Source organism: Rhinoraja longicauda, chromosome 16, assembly GCF_053455715.1.
Source record: "Rhinoraja longicauda isolate Sanriku21f chromosome 16, sRhiLon1.1, whole genome shotgun sequence".
Classification (NCBI taxonomy): Eukaryota; Metazoa; Chordata; class Chondrichthyes; order Rajiformes; family Arhynchobatidae; genus Rhinoraja; species Rhinoraja longicauda.
The window spans coordinates 3,649,398-3,667,764 of NC_135968.1; the positions used below are offsets into that span (position 1 = coordinate 3,649,398).

General features: G+C 51.2%; 1 protein-coding gene and 1 pseudogene across 2 annotated transcripts; both read left to right on the forward strand.

The window, feature by feature from the left end:
* The first annotated feature begins 995 nt into the window (after nt 1-995).
* LOC144601424 (uncharacterized) lies at nt 996-13,204 on the forward strand. Its single transcript, XM_078413523.1, has 3 exons — nt 996-1,104; nt 3,303-4,798; nt 10,602-13,204. Exons 2-3 carry the CDS (start codon nt 3,425-3,427, stop codon nt 11,796-11,798), a joined length of 2,571 nt encoding a protein of 856 aa, XP_078269649.1. The 5' UTR covers nt 996-1,104; nt 3,303-3,424; the 3' UTR covers nt 11,799-13,204.
* Nucleotides 7,766-10,615, forward strand: LOC144601130 (uncharacterized; annotated as a pseudogene). Its single transcript, XR_013548245.1, has 2 exons — nt 7,766-9,628; nt 10,489-10,615. The product of XR_013548245.1 is annotated as an uncharacterized LOC144601130 (transcript).
* Nucleotides 13,205-18,367: the final 5,163 nt, after the last annotated feature.

Genomic DNA, 18,367 nt, shown 5'->3' on the forward strand with positions numbered 1-18,367 from the left:
TTCACACCGGGGAGAGGCCGTTCACCGTCTCTGAGTGTGAGAAGGGATTCAACCGAGCTTTCCAACTGGTGATCCATTAGCAAGTTCATGCTGTGAAATAAACATTTCCCTGCCCCGATTGTGGGAAGGGATAAACTCAGGCAGACAGCCTGGAGAAACACCAGCTTATTCACAACGAAGGAGAGGCCACTCACCTGCACTGAGTGTGGGAAAGGATTCACTCATTCATCTGCGTTACAAATACACTGGATAATTCACACTGGGGAGAGGCCGTTCGTCTGTTCAGAGTGTAGGACAGGATGCAAACAATCTTCTCACTGAACAGACACCAGCGCCCTAGTAGTGCAGGCCGAATGGTGTTAAAAGCACTGGAGAAGTAGTAAAAACATGACTCTCACAATGCTTCCCGGCTTCCCTGATGACTCCAATGGAATATTCTAGTACTCCCTCTTCCTCTGTTTAGTCCGGGGAGGGTGAGTGGGTGAAACTTGTATTTGGTTCATGAGTCTGACAGTTTCAATATTCGGCAATAGACAATAGGGGGAGGAGTAGGCCATTCGGCCCTTCGAGCCAGCACCACCATTCAATGTCATCATGGCTGATCATTCTCAATCAGTACCCCGTTCCTGCCTTCTCCCCATACCCACTGACTCCGCTATCCTTAAGAGCTCTATCTAGCTCTCTCTTGAATGCATTCAGAGAATTGGCCTCCACTGCCTTTTGAGGCGCTTGTAAGTGTAATGATTTTCACAAGTGATCGACCAGGCTCTCCACATACAAGGACCAAGTGGCTGCTGCCCTTTAGGGGACGCTGATCCGGTAATTTCAGCTCATGTCCATGGCGCCCTCTTTACCCAGAAAGCTCCGCGCCCCAGAACTCGCCCTATGTTGCAGGCGATACCAAGCGCGCAGGCGCAGAGAGCCCCAGAAGTGGTGCGGCCATGCGGTCCGCGGACAAAAGACTCCGGGGGATCGGCGGCAGGGAGGAGCGGGGAGCCGGGCGCGGGGGTCAGTTAGCACCGAGGAGCGGCCCCCCGGCTGCGGGGACAATCGGTGCGGCCCTCGGGGACACGGTGGGAGCGCATTGAATGCACGGACAGAGCGGTGAGAGGAAGCGTCCCGACCCGGACCACGACCCGCGCACCTTCCCCACCCACCCATGAGTCTGTCGGAAGGGTCTCGACCCGAAATGTCACCCGCTCCTTCTCTCCAGAGATGCTGCCTGACCCAGGGCCGTCTTTACAGCATTATGGGCCCCGGGCAAAGCAGTGTACTGGGGCCCCTCCTCCTCCTCCCACCCACCCCGTCGCCCCCACCGTTACTCTCCCCCACCCCCTTTCCCTACCAGCCCCCCCTGTCGTGCCGGCGAAAAGCACTTAGCGATGGACAGGGTGCTACATTGTGGCGAAAAGCACTTACAGATCGCTGTGAGAAGCACTTAGGGATGGAAAAGCAAAGCACTTAGGGAGCTAATTGTTGCGAAACAGATCGCTGTGAGAAGCACTTAGGGATGGAAAAGTAAAGCACTTAGGGAGCTAATTGTTGCGAAACAGATCGCTGTGAGAGGCACTCAGGGATGGAAAATGTTGCAAAAAAAACACTTAGCGATGGAAAATTTGCGAAAAAAGCATTTTTAAAGTAGTATTTATTTATTGCAAGTCACTTAACATACACAGATCAGCATGGGGCCCCTATGCTCGTGGGGCCCCGGGCAAGTGCCCACCAGGCCCATGCGTTAAGACGGACCTGGCCTGACCCGCTGAGTTACTCCAGCAATTTGTGTTAAATTATCTTCGGTTTAAACACCATCTGCAGTTCCTTCCTATACAGGAATGGATGCCCTTCTTCAGACTGAACTTCACCCTATTCCTTCGCCCCAGAGATGCTGCCTGACCCGCTTAGTTACTCCATCTTTTTGTGTCTGTAGATGATTACAATCAGGTCGACCACAGTGTAGAGAGGAACAGGAGGGAGGGAATAACGTTCAGTGCAAGGTAAAGTCCGATTAAAGATAGTCTGATGGGTCTCTACCTGTGACGTTCAATGACATTGCCGTTGTCATGTTCACCACCGACAATCCACACTGGGACAGGGCCACCAAGGACCAGAATGTCCATTAGACCAGCCACAGATACACCGTGTTGCTCATTGTGGGGACATGGGACTTGCCCAACAGGTGAGGAGTGAAAACCTGGGCCAAATCACGGATGGAGGAGTGGCTGAAATGGACCGCTGTGGTGCAGACAGAAATAAATTTGGCAGCTGGACACAAAATGCTGGAGGAACTCAGCTGGACAGAACGGAGATGACCCATTTAGAACGGAGATGAGGAAGAACTTTTTCAGTCAGAGGGTGGTGAAGGTGTGGAATTCTCTGCCTCAGAAGGCAGTGGAGGCCAGTTCGTTGGATGCTTTCAAGAGAGAGCTGGATAGAGCTCTTAAGGATAGCGGAGTGAGGGGGTATGGGGAGAAGGCAGGAACGGGGTACTGATTGAGAGTGATCAGCCATGATCGCATTGAATGGCGGTGCTGCCTCGAAGGGCTGAATGGCCTACTCCTGCACCTATTGTCTATTGTCTATTGTCTATCTCTGGATAGAAGGAAAGGTGTGACATTTTGGGTCGAGACCGTCCTTCAGGCTAAGAGTCAGGGGAGAGGGAGATATGGAGATGAGGAAGTGTAAGGTGTGTGAACGAGGCAAAGGTAATGGAGATCTAGGAAAATGTACAATAGATCATTGTTAGCTAGGAGTAGGTCACAACAAAGCAAACATAGATAAAATGTAATCGGGGACAGTCAGACTGGTCAGAGAACAGGGAAGGGGGCGGGTTGTTGAAAGAGGGAAAAGCAAGGGTGACTTGAAGATAAAGAAGTCAATATTCATACTGGCAAAAGTCAGCCAATTTACTGTAGAGCCCAGACAGAAAATGGGGGCTTGTTCCTCCACCTTACTTTCAGGCTCACTGTCACAGTGTGATGTCACAGTTCACTTCAGATATAGAAGTTGTCTGAAACACTGATCTTTACCTGATAATCGTTTACCTGTCCTGGGTATGACTGCGGATGGTCATACAGCCCTGAAGTGAACAAAGAGAAAGATGATTGAACCTTATTACTTTCCATCTCAGTGAGGAATATGGAATCTGCTGTGGTGGATGTTTATGTTAAATTTTATGTGGATGCGGTCTTGTTGCTTTTCACTTACTATGGCTGTATGGTAACTCAAATTTCACTGCACCTTAATTGGTACATGTGATAATAAATTGATCTTGAAATCTAATTTACTCTAAACTCTTTTTCCAGGGTAGAAGAAGCAGAGGATTGATGTCCGGGAATCTCAAACTCATTCATTTCACCGGCACCTGAACGCGTGGAAGGGATTTGCTGTGTCAGTTGATCCGACCAGAGGCCAGAGAGTTCACAGCATGGAGAAATTACTCGCCGGCTCTGAGTGTGAGCACGGATTAAAACAATCTTCCCACCTCGTGACCCAACGGCAAGTTCACGCCGTGGAGAAGCCATTTACCTGCCCCGATTGTGGGAAGGTATTCACTCAAATACATAGCCTGAAGAGGCACAAGCGAATTCATGCCGGGGTGAGGCCACTCACCTGCTCTGAGTGTGGGAAGGGGTTCAACCAAGCTTCCCACCTAGTGACCCACCAGCAACTTCACGCTGTGGACAAACCACTTGCCTGTCCCGATTGTGGGAAGGGATTCCCTGAAGCGGACAGCCTGTGGAGGCACCAACAAATCCACACTGGGGAGAGGCCGTTTGTCTGCTCCGTGTGTGGAAAGGGATTCGCTCGTTCATTTTCATTGTTGATGCACCAGCGAATTCACACCGGCGCGAGGCCGTTCATCTGCTCTGAGTGTGGGAAGGGGTTCAAACAAGCCTCCCACCTGGTGACCCACCGGCAAGTTCACGCTGTGAAGAAACCATTTCCCTGTCCGGCTTGCGGGAAGGGATTCACTCAGGCAGTCAACCTGGAGAAGCACCAGCTTATTCACACCAAGGAGAGGCCACACACCTGCGCTGAATGTGGGAAGGGTTTTTTTCATTCGTCTGCGTTGCAGATCCACCGGAGAACTCACACCGGGGAGAGGCCCTTCGTCTGCTACGAGTGTGGGAAGGGATTCAACCAATCTTCTCACCTGAAGAGACACCACCGGCAAGTTCACGCTGTGGAGAAACCGTATGCCTGTCCCGATTGTGGGAAGGAATTCTCTCGAGCGACCCAGCTGACGTGGCACCAGCAGATTCACACCGGCCAGAGGCCGTTCGCCTGCCTCGAGTGCGGAAAGGGGTTCATTGGATCGTCTCAGTTGCTTATCCACCAGAGAATTCACACGGGGGAGAAGCCGTTCGTCTGCTCTGAGTGCGGGAAGAGATTCATTGAATCAGCTGCGTTAGAGATACACCAGAGGATTCACACCGGAGAGAGGCCGTTCACCTGCTCTGAGTGCGGGAAGAGATTTACTCGTTTCTCTGTCATGACAACACACCAGAGAGTTCACACTGGGGAGAGGCCATTCACCTGTAGTGAGTGTGGGAAGGGATTCGCTCATTCATCGACGTTGGCAAGACACCAGAGTATTCACACCGGGCAGAGGCCGTACAGCTGCTCTGAGTGTGCGAAGGGCTTTGCTCACTTTGATCAGCTGAGAATCCACCAGTGCGTGCACACTGGAGAGAAACCGTTTGCCTGTCCTGATTGTGGCAAGAGATTCACTCAAGCGGGCAATCTGAAGAAGCACTGGCAAATTCACACTGAGGAGAGGCCGTTAACCGGTTCTGGGTGAGTGGAGGCGTTCAGCGAGCCGCGCACGGTAGAAGGGATCGCGGTGAGGCGGGGGCGCGTCCCGCAGAGACGGAAACCCGCCTGGGCAGGGAGCTCGCGCCGGGCGCCGCACAGCCTTGCTGCAGCAGACCCGGTCACAGATGCAGAGCCGGTCAAGTCCGGTCGCCACGAACAAAGACGGGCGCGGCAGCCAGATAGACCACCCAGGACGCGCACGGCTGCCAAAGAGACCACCTGTCGTTGGAGTCTGCAGTTACCACTGCTGTTCATCACATCCAGGACTGAGCCCATATTCTCAATTAGTTTGGTTTAGTTTTTAGTTTAGAGAAACAGTGCAGAAACGCCCTTTTTGGCCCACCTGGTCCGCGCCGACCAGCGATCCCCGCACATTAACACTATCATATACTCACTAGGGACAGTTTTTACATTTACCAAGCCAATTAGCCTACAAACCCGCCAGTCTTTGGAGTGTGGGGGGAAACCAAAGATCTCGGAGAACACCCACGCAGGTCATGGGGAGAACGTACAAACTCCGTACAGGCAGCACCTGTGGTCGGGATCGAACCCAGGTCTCCGGCGCTACATTCGCTGTAAGGCGCACAAGGATTGTATTATAGTTATTTGAAAATTCAGTGTCTTAGATAATTTGGTACATTTGTATTGTGGTGGTGGGTGCGTTACCACGGTTTTGATTTGTAAGTATTATTTTGTATCGTAGTCGAATAGATTATTTTTGTTTTTTTAAACCTGGTCACTGGCCACTGTTGGAGTTTGTTTTGATGTTGTGAGTATCTATAGCATCCTTTTACTGTTTGGAATTTTATGTCTTGGATATGTGACAAATAAATTAGGTCTGTTGTGAACCCTGTGGTTCTCTTGCATGCAATGTATATTTGGCCACCTGGGATGACTCCAATAAAATGATCTTGTATTTCCTCTCCTCTGTTCGCTCCGGGGAGGGTGGGGGGGGGGGGGGGGGATGACACCTGTCAATGCTGCATGAGTTCAAATATTCGGCACTTGTAAGTGTAGTGATTTCCACTAAGGAAGACATAAACCGTCTGCCGGAAATAGCGGGGGACCGGGGCTCTAATGAGATGGAGGAACTGAGGGAAATCCAGGTTAGTCGGGAAGTGGTGTTAGGTAAATTAAATGGATTAAAGGCAGATAAATCCCCAGGGCCAGATAGGCTGCATCCCAGAGTGCTTACGGAAGTAGCCTCAGAAATAGTGGATGCATTAGTGATAATTTTTCAAAACTCCTTAGATTCTGGAGTAGTTCCTGAGGACTGGAGGTTAGCTAATGTAACCCCACTTTTGAAAAAGGGAGGGAGAGAGAAAACGGGGAATTATAGACCAGTTAGCCTAACATCGGTAGTGGGGAAAATGCTAGAGTCAGTTATTAAAGATGTGATAGCATCACATTTGGAAAGTGGTGAAATCATCGGACAAAGTCAGCATGGATTTACAAAAGGCAAATCATGTCTGACGAATCTTATAGAATTTTTCGAGGATGTAACTAGTAGGGTCGATGTGTTATATCTGGACTTTCAGAAGGCCTTCGACAAGGTCCCACATAGGAGATTGGTGTACAAACTTAAAGCACACGGTATTGAGGGTTCAGTGTTAAGGTGGATAGAAAATTGGTTGGCGGACAGGAAACAAAGAGTAGGAATAAACGGGTCCTTTTCGGAATGGCAGGCAGTGACTAGTGGGGTATCGCAAGGCTCAGTGCTGGGACCCCAGTTATTTACAGTGTATATTAACGATTTGGACGAGGGAATTGAATGCAACATCTCTAAGTTTGCGAATGACTCGAAGCTGGGTGGCAGTGTTAGTTGCGAGGAGGATGCTAGGAGGCTGCAGAGTGACTTGGATAGATTAGGCGAGTGGGCAAATGCATGGCAGATGCAATATAATGTGGATAAATGTGAGGTTATCCACTTTGGCGGCAAGAACAGGAAAGCAGAGTATTACCTGAATGGTGAACGATTAGGAGAAGGGGAGATGCAACGTGACCTGGGTGTCATGGTGCACCAGTCATTGAAAGCAAGCGTGCAGGTGCAGCAGGCAGTGAAGAAAGCGAATGGTATGTTGGCATTCATAGCAAGAGGATTTGAGTTTAGGAGCAGGGAGGTTCTACTGCAGTTGTACAGGGCCTTGGTGAGACCGCACCTGGAGTATTGTGTGCAGTTTTGGTCTCCTAATCAGAGGAAAGACGTTCTTGCCTTAGAGGGAGTACAGAGAAGGTTCACTAGATTGATCCCTGGGATGGCGGGACTTTCATATGAAGAAAGACTGGATAGACTAGGCTTGTACTCGCTGGAATTTAGAAGACTGAGGGGGGATCTTATAGAAACATATAAAATTCTTAAGGGGTTGGAGAGGCTAGATGCGGGAAGATTGTTCCCGATGTTGGGGGAGTCCAGAACCAGGGGTCACATCTTAAGGATAAGGGGGAAGTCTTTTAGGACCGAGATGAGAAAACATTTCTTCACTCAAAGAGTGGTGAGTCTGTGGAATTCTCTGCCACAGAAGGTAGTTGAGGCCAGTTCATTGGCTATATTTAAGAGGGAGTTAGATGTGGCCCTTTTTGCTAAAGGGATCAAGGGGTATGGAGAGAAGGCACATACAGGTTACTGAGCTGGATGATCAGCCATGATCATATTGAATGGCGGTGCAGGCTTCTATGATCGACCAGAGAGGTCGTTGTGTTAAATCGACTGCAGATTCCACCCAAAAGGACAAAGTGGATCTTATCCATTGGGGAACGCTGAGCCGGTGATTTCAGGTTATGTCCATGGCGCTCTCTTTACCCAGAAACATTCGCGACCCAGAACTCGCCCTATGTTGCAGGCGATACCAAGAGCGCAGGCGCGGTGAGCGCCGGATGTGGTGAGGTCAAGGCGCGCATGCGGTCCGCGGACTAAAGACTCCGGAGGATCGGCGGCAGGTAGGAGCGGGGAGCCGGCCCTCGGGGACACGGTGGCCCGCCACCTGGGGACGGTGCGGCCGTGGGTAACACACCGGAGAGTTACTTCCGATCCGCAGAGCGCGTTTGGAAGCGCAAACATGGATTCCCTGCCCCCTAGATAGTCTGGTCAGTAGACACAGGGAACTACGGATGCGGCTTCACAAAAAAGGACACAAAGCGCTGGAGTAACGCAGCCGGTCAGAAAAAAAGGGTCCCGACTCGAAAGATCCCCGCACGTTAACACGACCCACAAATAGTTTGTGTACATTTGCACCAAGTCAATTAACCTGCAAACCTGTACGTCTTTGGTGTGTGGGAAGAAACCCTCAGTCGGGGTCGAACCTGAGTCTCCGGCGCTGAATGCGGTGTAAGGTAGCAACTCTACCGCTGGAAGGCAGTAGCTCTACCGCGATTTGATATAATACAAAGGAAGCACAGATGCAAGTTTATTCCAAAGATCGACGCAACTCAGTGGGTCGGGGAGCATGTTTCGGGTTGGGACTGATTCTGATGGGGGGAGGGTGCCGGTCCTTCCCCCTCTCCCTCCGGTCAGTGTAGGTGCTGGCAGCATGTGAACGCATGCGCATCGATTGCACCTTGATGGATAGACCTGTTTCGAGTTTGGTGGGGGGTTGTGGGTAAAAGGGCGGCCATGGGGAACACACGAGCGCTTTGCTGCCGAACCGCTGAACGTATTTGGAAACACAAGCAGGGGTTCCTACCCACCATGGAGTCTGATCAGTAGATGCAAGAAACTACGGGTGCTGGTTTACAAAAATATTCACATCGTGTTATCGTAAAGCATCAGATCTGAAGGGCCCTGAATCAAAGTATTACCTATCCACGTTCCTGAGGGATGCTGCCTGACCCACTGAGGTATATCAGCACTTGGCCAGTTTACTTTCAGCCTCGCTGTCACGGTTTGACGTCTTAGTTCATCATGGAGACTCGTGTTGTTGACCTCCCCGTGGTGAGCCCTGTCAACTGACCTCAGTCAGGCGAACGACAACAAACACTGCAGAAGTACAAGCAGCTTCATAACTTCTGCTGCCTCAAACGCAAGAAGAAGAGGAAGATGGAGACTAAAATCACCTCATCTGAAACACTGATCTTTACCTGTAATCTTTTTTTTTGCAGGATAGAACAAGCAGAGAATTGATGTTCGGGAATCTCAAACTCCTTCAGTTAACCAGCACCTGAAGGTGTGGGAGGGATTCACTGTGTCAACTGAGCCGATGAGGCTCCATAAATTCCGCAGCATGGAGGCATTATTCATTAGCTCTGAGAGTGAGCTGGGATTCACTCAATCTTCCCAGCAGCAAGATCACGCTGTGGAGAATCCATTTCCTTGTCCTGATTGTTGGAAGGAATTCACTCAAGCAAACAATCTGAAGAGACACCAACAGCATATTCACGCTGGAGAGAAACCATTTCCCTGTCCCGATTGTGGGAAGGGATTCTCTCAGACCTACAAACTGAAGAGGCACTAGAGAATTTACACAGTGGAGAAGCCATTCACCTGCTCTGTGCGTGGGAAGGTATTTACTGCATCATCTGGGCTACAGACACACCAGTGGATTCACACCGGGGAGAGGCCGTTCACCTGGTCTGAATGTGGGAAGGGATTTATGCAGTCATCTCACCTACAGTCACACCAGCGGTTTCACACTGGGGAGAAGCCATTCACTTGTTCTGTGTGTGACAAGGGGTTTGGTAAATTACACGGGCTACAAGTACACCAGCGAATTCACACTGGGGAGAGGCCCAGAACTCGCCCTATGTTGCAGGCGATACCAGGCGCGGAGAGCCCCCCGGAAGTGGTGCGGCCAAAGGGACTCCGGAGGATCGGCGGCAGGTAGGAGCGGGGTGCCGGGCACGGGGTCAGTCAACACCGAGTCCCGGCCTGAGGAGCGGCCCGAGATAAATGGTTATCTCGCACAGGTCGGAGTGAGTAGTGTAGTGATTAAATTTTGAAGTGATTCTTAGTACCTGAACTGATGTACAGCACTTTGGTCAACGTGGGTTGTTTTTAAATGTGATATCTACAAATAAAATTGACTTGAATTTTTGACCAAGTCGAGGAGATCTAGTTTGTGTCTTCACGTGATTTTTAAAAAAAAATCAAAATAGACTTTATTCGATAAATAAATATATACAATGCATGATCCTTACAAAACTCCGTCCGGAGGCTACACGTACATTCAATACTGCTTATACAAATCACACAATTTTTACCCCACACCCTTGCCACTCACGATTACAATCAGACCGACCACAGTCTCAGAGGAACAGGAGAGAAGGAATGACGTTCAGTGCAAGATAAGGTCCGTTTAAAGATAGTCCAAGGGTCCTCTCCCTGTGGCACCCCATGGCATTGCCATCGTCATGTTTATCACCATCAATCCTCTGGGGGTGGGTGACCAGTGAAACACCGTGTTGCTCACAGTGGGAACCTGGGACTTGTCCAACAGGCGAGGAGTGAAAACCTGGGCCAAATTCCAGGAGAAGGAGTGGCAGAAATGGCCCACTCTAACGAAGGCAGAAATTAAGTTGGTGAACTTGATGTTGAGCCCAGACAGAAAATGAGGCGCTTGTTCCCCCAATTTACTTTCAGCCTCTCTGTCACAGTGTGACGTATTTCACCGCAGAGACAAAAATTACCTCGTCTGTAACACTAGTCTTTACCTGTTAATTTATTGTAAACTCTTTTTCCAGGGTAGAACAAGCAGAGGATCGATGTAAAGGAATCTGAAACTCATTCATTTCACCAGCACCTGAACGCGTGGGAGGGATTCACTGTATCAGTTAATCTGACGAGATGCCAGTGAGTTCACAGCATGGAAAAATTACTCACCAGCTCTGAGTGTGGCCAGGGATTCACTCAATCTTCACACCTGGTGACCCAGCAGCAAGTTAACGCTGTGGAGAAACCGTTTGCCTGCCCCCATTGTGGGAAGGGATTCTCTCAAGCTAGCCAGCTAAAGGGGCACCAGCAGATTCACACTAAGGGGAGGCCGTTCGTCTGCCCTGAGTGTGGGAAGGGATTCACGCGTGCCTACATACTGAGGATTCACCAGCAAGTTCACGTCGGGGAGAAACTGTTTACCTGCCCCGATTGCTGGAAGGGATTCGCTCAGCCGTGCCAGCTGAAGAGGCACCTGCACGTTCACGCTGGGGGGAGGCCGTTCACCTGCCCAGAGTGTGGCAAGGGGTTCATCGGGTCATCTCATCTGGAGGCGCACCGGAGAATTCACACTGGGGAGAGGCCGTTCATCTGCTCTCAGTGCGGGAAGGGCTTCATTTGTTCATCCGCGTTGCTGAGACACCAGCGAACTCACACCGGGGAGAGGCCGTTCATCTGCCCTGAGTGCAGGAAGGGGTTCTCGTGTTCTTACGCACTGAGGATTCTCCAGCAAGTTCACGTCGGGGAGAAACCGTTTACCTGCCCCGATTGCGGGAAGGGATTCACGCGTTCCGACACGCTGAGCGTTCACAAGCAGCTTCACGTCGGGGAGAAACCGTTCGGCTTTGCAGATTGTGGGAAGATATTCACTCAATCGTGCCAACTGAAGAAACACCAGCATCTTCACAGCGGGCAGAAGCCGTTCACCTGCCCAGAGTGTGGCAAGGGGTTCTGTGGATCGTCCATGTTGCTGGTACACCTGCGAACTCACACTGGGGAGAAGCCGTTCACCTGTTCTGACTGTGGGAAGGGGTTCAACGCGTCGTCTCAGCTGCAGATCCACCGGAGAACTCACACCGGGGAGAGGCCGTTCACCTGCCCCCAGTGCGGGAAAGGTCTCATTTCTTCGTCCGCGTTGCAGATACACCGGAGAACCCACAACGTGGAGCGGCCGTTCGTCTGCTCTGAGTGCGGCAAGGGGTTCAGCCAATCTTCTCACCTGAAGAGTCACCGGCGAGTTCACGCGGTGGAGAAGCCGTTTTTGCCTGTCCCGTCGGCGGGAAGCGTTTCCTTCGAGCTGGGCGGCCGAAGTGGCACCAGCAGGTTGACTCCGGAGAGGTGAGCGACAGGTCCGTGGGTTCAGACCGGGGAGAGGCCGTTCACCTGCTCCGAGTGTGGGGGGTGGTCGCGCGTTCTCACGCAATGAGGGTTCACGGGCGAGGCCATTTACCGCGCCAACCTCTCACCCTGTCCGGATCGCGGGAAGAGGTTCACTCGATCGTGCCGACTCAAGGTGCGTCCGCTCGTCGTGTTCCGCGTGGGGGAAGGGAATCCGCGTGACGTCCGCGTTACAGGCACACCAGCAGATTCACACCGGGGAGAGGCCGTTCACCTGCTACGGAGTGGGGGAAGGGATTCAACCAACCCTCTCGCCTGAAGAAACGCAAGCAAGTTCACGCCGTGCCCAATTGTGGGAAGTGATACGCTCAAGCGGGCAGCCTGAAGAGGCACCAGCTCGTTCGCACCGGGGAGAGGCCGTTCACCTGCTCTTGAGTGTGGGAAGGGATTCACTAACCCACCAGAGAATACCCACTTGGGGAGAGGGCATTCACCTGTTCAGTGCGATGGTTGGGACTCACTTGAATATTTGAGCTATCGGCTCACCCATCAGGCAACGGTAGAGTTGCTGCCTCACAGCGAATGCAGCGCCGGAGACCCGGGTTCGATCCCGACTACGGGCACTGTTTCCATGTACACCATGTACACCTCACGCTGCCTCGGCAAGGCCAGCAGCATCATCAAGGACCAGTCTCACCCCGGCCACTCCCTCTTCTCCCCTCTCTCATGGGGCAGAAGGTACAGTAGTGTGGAAACGCACACCACCAGATTCGGGGACAGTTTCTTTCCCAGCTGTTATCAAATCATTAAATCATCCTACCGCAACCAGAGAGCTGTGCTGAACTGCCATCTACCTCTCTGGTGACCCTCGGACTATCCTTGATTGGACTTTGCTGGCTTTACCTTGCACTAAACGTTGTTCCTTTATCCTGTATCTACACACTGTAAATTGATTGAGTTTCGTTTAGTTTAGAGATACAGCGCGGAAACAGGCCCTTCGGCCCACCGTGTCCGCACCGACCAGAGATCCCTGCACATTAACACAACACAAACCAGCGACAATTTACACTTACACCTAGCCAATTAACCTACATACCTGCTCGTCTTTGGAGTGTGGGAGGAAACCGAAGATCTCGTAGCAAACCCATGCGGTCACGGGGAGAAGGTACAAACTCTGTACAGAGAGCACCCATAGTCAGGATCGAACCCGGGCCTCGGGAGCTGAGGCAGCAACTCTACCGCTGCGCCACCGAGGCTGCCCAATGATTGTAATCATGTATTGTCTCTCTGCTGACTAGTTGGCACGACACAAAAGCTTTTCCGTGTACCTCGGTACACATGACAAATAAAATAAACTACACAGACACAAAAAGCTGGAGTAACCCAGCAGGACAGGCAGCATCTCCGGAGAGGAGGAATGGGTGATGTTTCGGGTCGAGACCCTTCTTCAGATAGTGGGGTCTCGACCCGAAGCGTCACCCATTCCTTATCTCCAGAGATGCTGCCCGTCCCGCTGAGTTACTCCAGCTTTTTGTGTCTATCTTTGGTTTAAACAGCATCTGCAGTTCCTTCCAACACAAACTAAACTGGACGCTACATACATACTTATAGTTTGGAGGTTGGGGGCATAATATTCTGCAACTGTGTGCTCACCTACTGCCGCGTGAGGTGTGCCAAGACGGTGGTGGGGTGGTATGGAGCTGAGGGCCGAATTCCATGACCTGGGTTGTATATGGGTTAATGTGAGGTGAAATAATGTTTAAAACACCACTTTGCATGCTTGGGCTGATTCAAAGGGACCAGTAAATCATGAATTTGCCTGCGTGGTCGTTAAAATAAGCTTTGCTTTCATAGAAATACTGAGACTAGCTCAGTGTCTGATCGAACACATAGAGTCATAGAGTGATACAGTGCGGAAACAGGCCCTTCGGCCCAACTCGCCCACACCGGCCAACAATGTCCCAGCTACACTAGTCCCACTTGCCTGACCTTGGTCCATATCCTTCCAAACACATTAGAGGCAGGAACCATGTTCCCAATGTTGGGGGAGTCCAGAACAAGGGGCCACAGTTTAAGAATAATGGGTAGGCCACTTAGAACGGAGATGAGGAAGAACTTTTTCAGTCAGAGAGTGGTGAAGGTGTGGCATTCTCTGCCTCAGAAGGCAGTGGATGCCAGTTCGTTGGATGCTTTCAAGAGAGAGCTGGATAGAGGTCTTAAGGATAGCGGAGTGAGGGGGTATGGGGAGAAGGCAGGAACGGGGTACTGATTGAGAGTGATCAGCCATGATCGCATTGAATGGCAGTGCTGGCTCGAAGGGCTGAATGGCCTACTCCTGCACCTATTGTCTATGGTCTAAACCTGTCCTATCCATGTACCTGTCCAACTGTTTCTTAAAACGATGGGCTGGTCCCTGCCTCAACTCCCTCCTCTGGTAGCTTGTTCCACACACCCACCACCCTCTGTGTGAAAAAGTTACCCCTCGGATTCCTATGAAATCTTTTCCCCCTTCACCTTGAGCCTCTGGTCCTCGATTCCCCTACTCTGGGCAAGAGACTCTGTGCGTCTACCCGATCTGCTCCTCTCGTGATTTTGTAACAACTCACGCCATTATGGCATGAATAGTTAGTTTAACACATAATCGCCACACATTCCTAGAGATAGAATTATTATACTGAACTTTTGATGATTATTGTTTGCACACTCGGTAACATGTTGCCTGGCTGTTAATGTTGGCTGATGACTCCAAGGGGTGGAGTGTGGTGTAAGGGTTAAGCAGACAATTTCAGCTGTAGTAAACGCAACATGGAGTTATTAACTAAATCAGCAGCTCTGCATTCCAAAGCGCATCGTAAACAAGATTCAGACGCGTTATCTCCGATAATTGACCTTGCAGCTGTGGTCAGGGTGTCTCGGAATTCCCTGGGAAAGCATAGCATTGGTGAGGAAAGCAAGACAGCAGGATCTACTGTATCTGCTTTTCCAGGTGTCAACTTCTCTACATCGGCGAGACCAGGCGCAGGCTCGGCGATCGTTTCGCTGAACACCTCCGCTCAGTCGGTCTTAACCTACTTGATCTCCCGGTGGCTCAGCACTTCAACCCTCCCACTCCCAGTCTGACCTTTCTGTCCTGGGCCTCCTCCATTGCCGGAGTGAGGCCCAGCGCAAATTGGAGGAACAGCACCTCCTATTTTCCTTGGGCAGCCTACACCCCAGCGGTATGAACATTGACTTCTCTAACTTCAGATAGTCGCAGCTTTCCCTCTCTATCCCCTTCCCCGTTCTCCCACTAGTCTTCCTGTCTCCGACTACATTCTATCTTTGTCCCGCCCCCCTCCCTGGCATCAGTCTGAAGAAGGGTCTCGACCTGTAACGTCACCCATTCCTTCTCTCCCGAGATGCTGCCTGACCCGCTGAGTTACTCCAGCATTTTGTGTCTACCTTTGAGTTTAACCAGCATCTGCAGTTTCTTCCCTACACGACAGCGACAGTTGTGTAGACCACCCGTGCCCTCTGCCGCTGGTAGCGGAGAAACGTTGCAGACTAGGGGGGCTCCTGATGGGCTCGGAGAGGGGGCCGTGGCGCGGTCTGCTCTGATACAAAATGCCATAAAGGATGGTGCCGGGTGCCCTTCGGTCGAGAGTGCAGTTGCCAACTTTCTCACTCCCAAATAAGGGACATGGTGATGTCACCGCCCGGCGCCCCATGTGACCCCACCCAGCCAGCGGCCACGTTCTCCTTCTTAACCAATGGTAGCCGCCCAGGCCGGGAGGCGGGTTGCTACGCTGCCTCCGTCAGGCGGCGCCTGGGCCTCCAGGCCTACACTGTCCGGAAGGTAGACACAGATTTTAACCAGCATCTGCATTTTTTTTTCCTACTACAGTGTCTGGACCTACACAGTCCGGGCCTACGGCGTCTGGACCTACAGTGTCCGGGCCTACAGTGTTTGGGCCTACAGCGTCTGGGCCCACAGCCCCCCTCCTTGGGCCTAATATGGGACAAGGGGGGTCCCGTACAGGACAAAACAATTTAGCCCAAAATACGGGATGCCCCAGCTAATACGGGACAGTTGGTAACCCCAGGCAGTGGCATGTTCTGCTCTGATATAAAATCCCATAAAGGATGGTTTCAGGCGCCCTTTTGGTCAAGAGAGCTTTGGACTGTGTTGCGAACGGTGCCAGGTGATCGAGGACAGGTACATCCAGCGGCTTGCTCTGCTGCGTACTCAGGGTTTGTGAGCGCGTGCAGGGACACCTGAGTGTAATAAATTGCTTGGTGAATCAATCTCTGTTGTCTGAACCCGGTGGTTTGTCGAACACAACAACACTCACATGCCAGGGGGAATTATGGAGGCATATTAATCTACAAACCTGCACGTACCTCTTTGGCATATGGGAGGAAACAGGAGCATGCGGAGGAAACCAACAAGGTCACGGGGAGATTGTGCAAACTCCACACAGAGAGCACCACAGGAGGGGAGTGAACCTGGGTCTCTGGCGCTGTGAAGCAGCGACCCTGTCAATGTGGAGAGCATCGGGGGTCCCTCCATGCAGGGATTCTGCCCGTCTCCATCGGGGAGGAGGGTATTGCACCGAGGAGTCCCCTGCAACCTGTTTCTCTCGCGGTTCACAGACTCGCCAGCTGCCCGCCACATTTGCAGGCTGGAAGAGTCTGTGTACCACGTGTACATGGAGTGTGTGAGGCTGCAGCCCCTGTTCCAATATCTAAAGGGGCTGCTCCTTGCCTTCTGGCTGCACTTCTCACCTGCCATCCTCATGTTTGGACACCCTGTAGGGGAGAGGGTCAGAGGGGGGGGCAACCTTCCCCCCCATCAACGAACTGTACACTGCAAGGGCCAGGAAGCGAGCGGGCAAGATCATCTCTGACCCCTCTCACCCTGGCCACAAACTCTTTGAAGCACTTCCCTCTGGAAGGCGACTCCTGGCTGTCAAAGCCGCCACAGCCAGACATAAAAACAGTTTTTTTCCCGCGAGCAGTAGCTCTACTCAATAACCAAAAGTCCATAGTCTCTTTTTGCTCTGGTTTATTTCATTCACATGTTTAAACTAAAATGTTGTATTCTTAATGTTTTCTGCTTTATTCTTAATTGTTTACTGGGTGTTCATGTTGTTGCTTGTGAGTGGAGCACCAAGGCACATTCCTTGTATGTGTACATACTTGGCCAATAAATTTATTCATTCATTCATTCATTTGGTGTCCAAACATGTCAGGCCAACCACAGTGTGGAGGAACAGGGAAGAGCGAATAACGTTCAGTTCACCACCATTAATCTCTCGCAGGATGGGTGACCCGTGAGCAGAATGTCCATCAGACCAGCCAGGGAAACACCGTGTTGCTCACAATGGGGACGTGGGACTTGCCCAACAGGTGAGGAGTGAAAACCTGGCCCAAATCACAGGTGGAGGAGTGGCAGAAATGGCCCACTCTAAAGAAGACAGAAAGAAAGTCAGCGAACTTGATATTGAGCCCAGATAGAAGATGATGGTTTATTCCCCCAGTGTACTCTCAGCCTCTCTGTCACAGTGTTGATGTCGTATTTCACCGTAGAGACAAAATTAATTACCTTGTCTGATACATTGGTCTTTACCTGTTAATTTATTGTAAACTATTTTTCCAGGGTAGAACAAGCAGAGGATTGATGTTCGGGAATCTCAAACACATACATTTTATCCAGCACCTGTACGAGATACCAGTGAGTTCACAGCATGGAAAAATTACTCACCAGCTCTGAGTGTGAGCAGGGATTCACTCAATCTTCACACCTGGTGACCCAGCAGCAAGTTCATGCTGTGGAGAAACCGTTTGCCTGTCCCCATTGTGGGAAGAGATTCGTTGAATCATCTGCGTTACAGGTACACCAGAGAATTCATACCGGGGAAAGACCGTTCACCCGCTCTGAGTGTGAGAAGAGATTCAACCGAGCTTTCCAACTGGTGACCCACTAGCAAGTTCATGCTGTGAAAGAAACATTTCCCTGCCGCGATTGTGGGAAGGGATAAACTCAGGCAGACAGCCTGGAGAAACACCAGCTTATTCACAACGAAGGAGAGGCCACTCACCTGCACTGTGGGAAGGGATTCACTCATTCATCTGCATTACAAATACACTGGAGAATTCACACTGGGGAGAGACCGTTCGTCTGTTCAGAGAGTAGGACAGGATGCAAACAATCTTCTCACTGAACAGACACCAGCTCCCTAATAGTGCAGGCCGAATGGTGTTAAAAGCACTGGAGAAGTAGTAAAAACATGACTCTCACAATGCTTCCCGGCTTCCCTGATGATTCCAATGGAATGTTCTAGTACTCCCTCTGTTTAGTCCGGGGAGGGTGAGTGGGTGAAACTTGTATTTGGTTCATGAGTCTGACAGTTTCAATATTCGGCAATAGACAATAGGTGCAGGAGTAGGCCATTCGGCCCTTCGAGCCAGCACCACCCTTCAATGTGATCATGGCTGATCATTCTCAATCAGTACCCCGTTCCTGCCTTCTCCCCATACCCCCTGACTCCGCTATCCTTAAGAGCTCTATCTAGCTCTCTCTTGAATGCATTC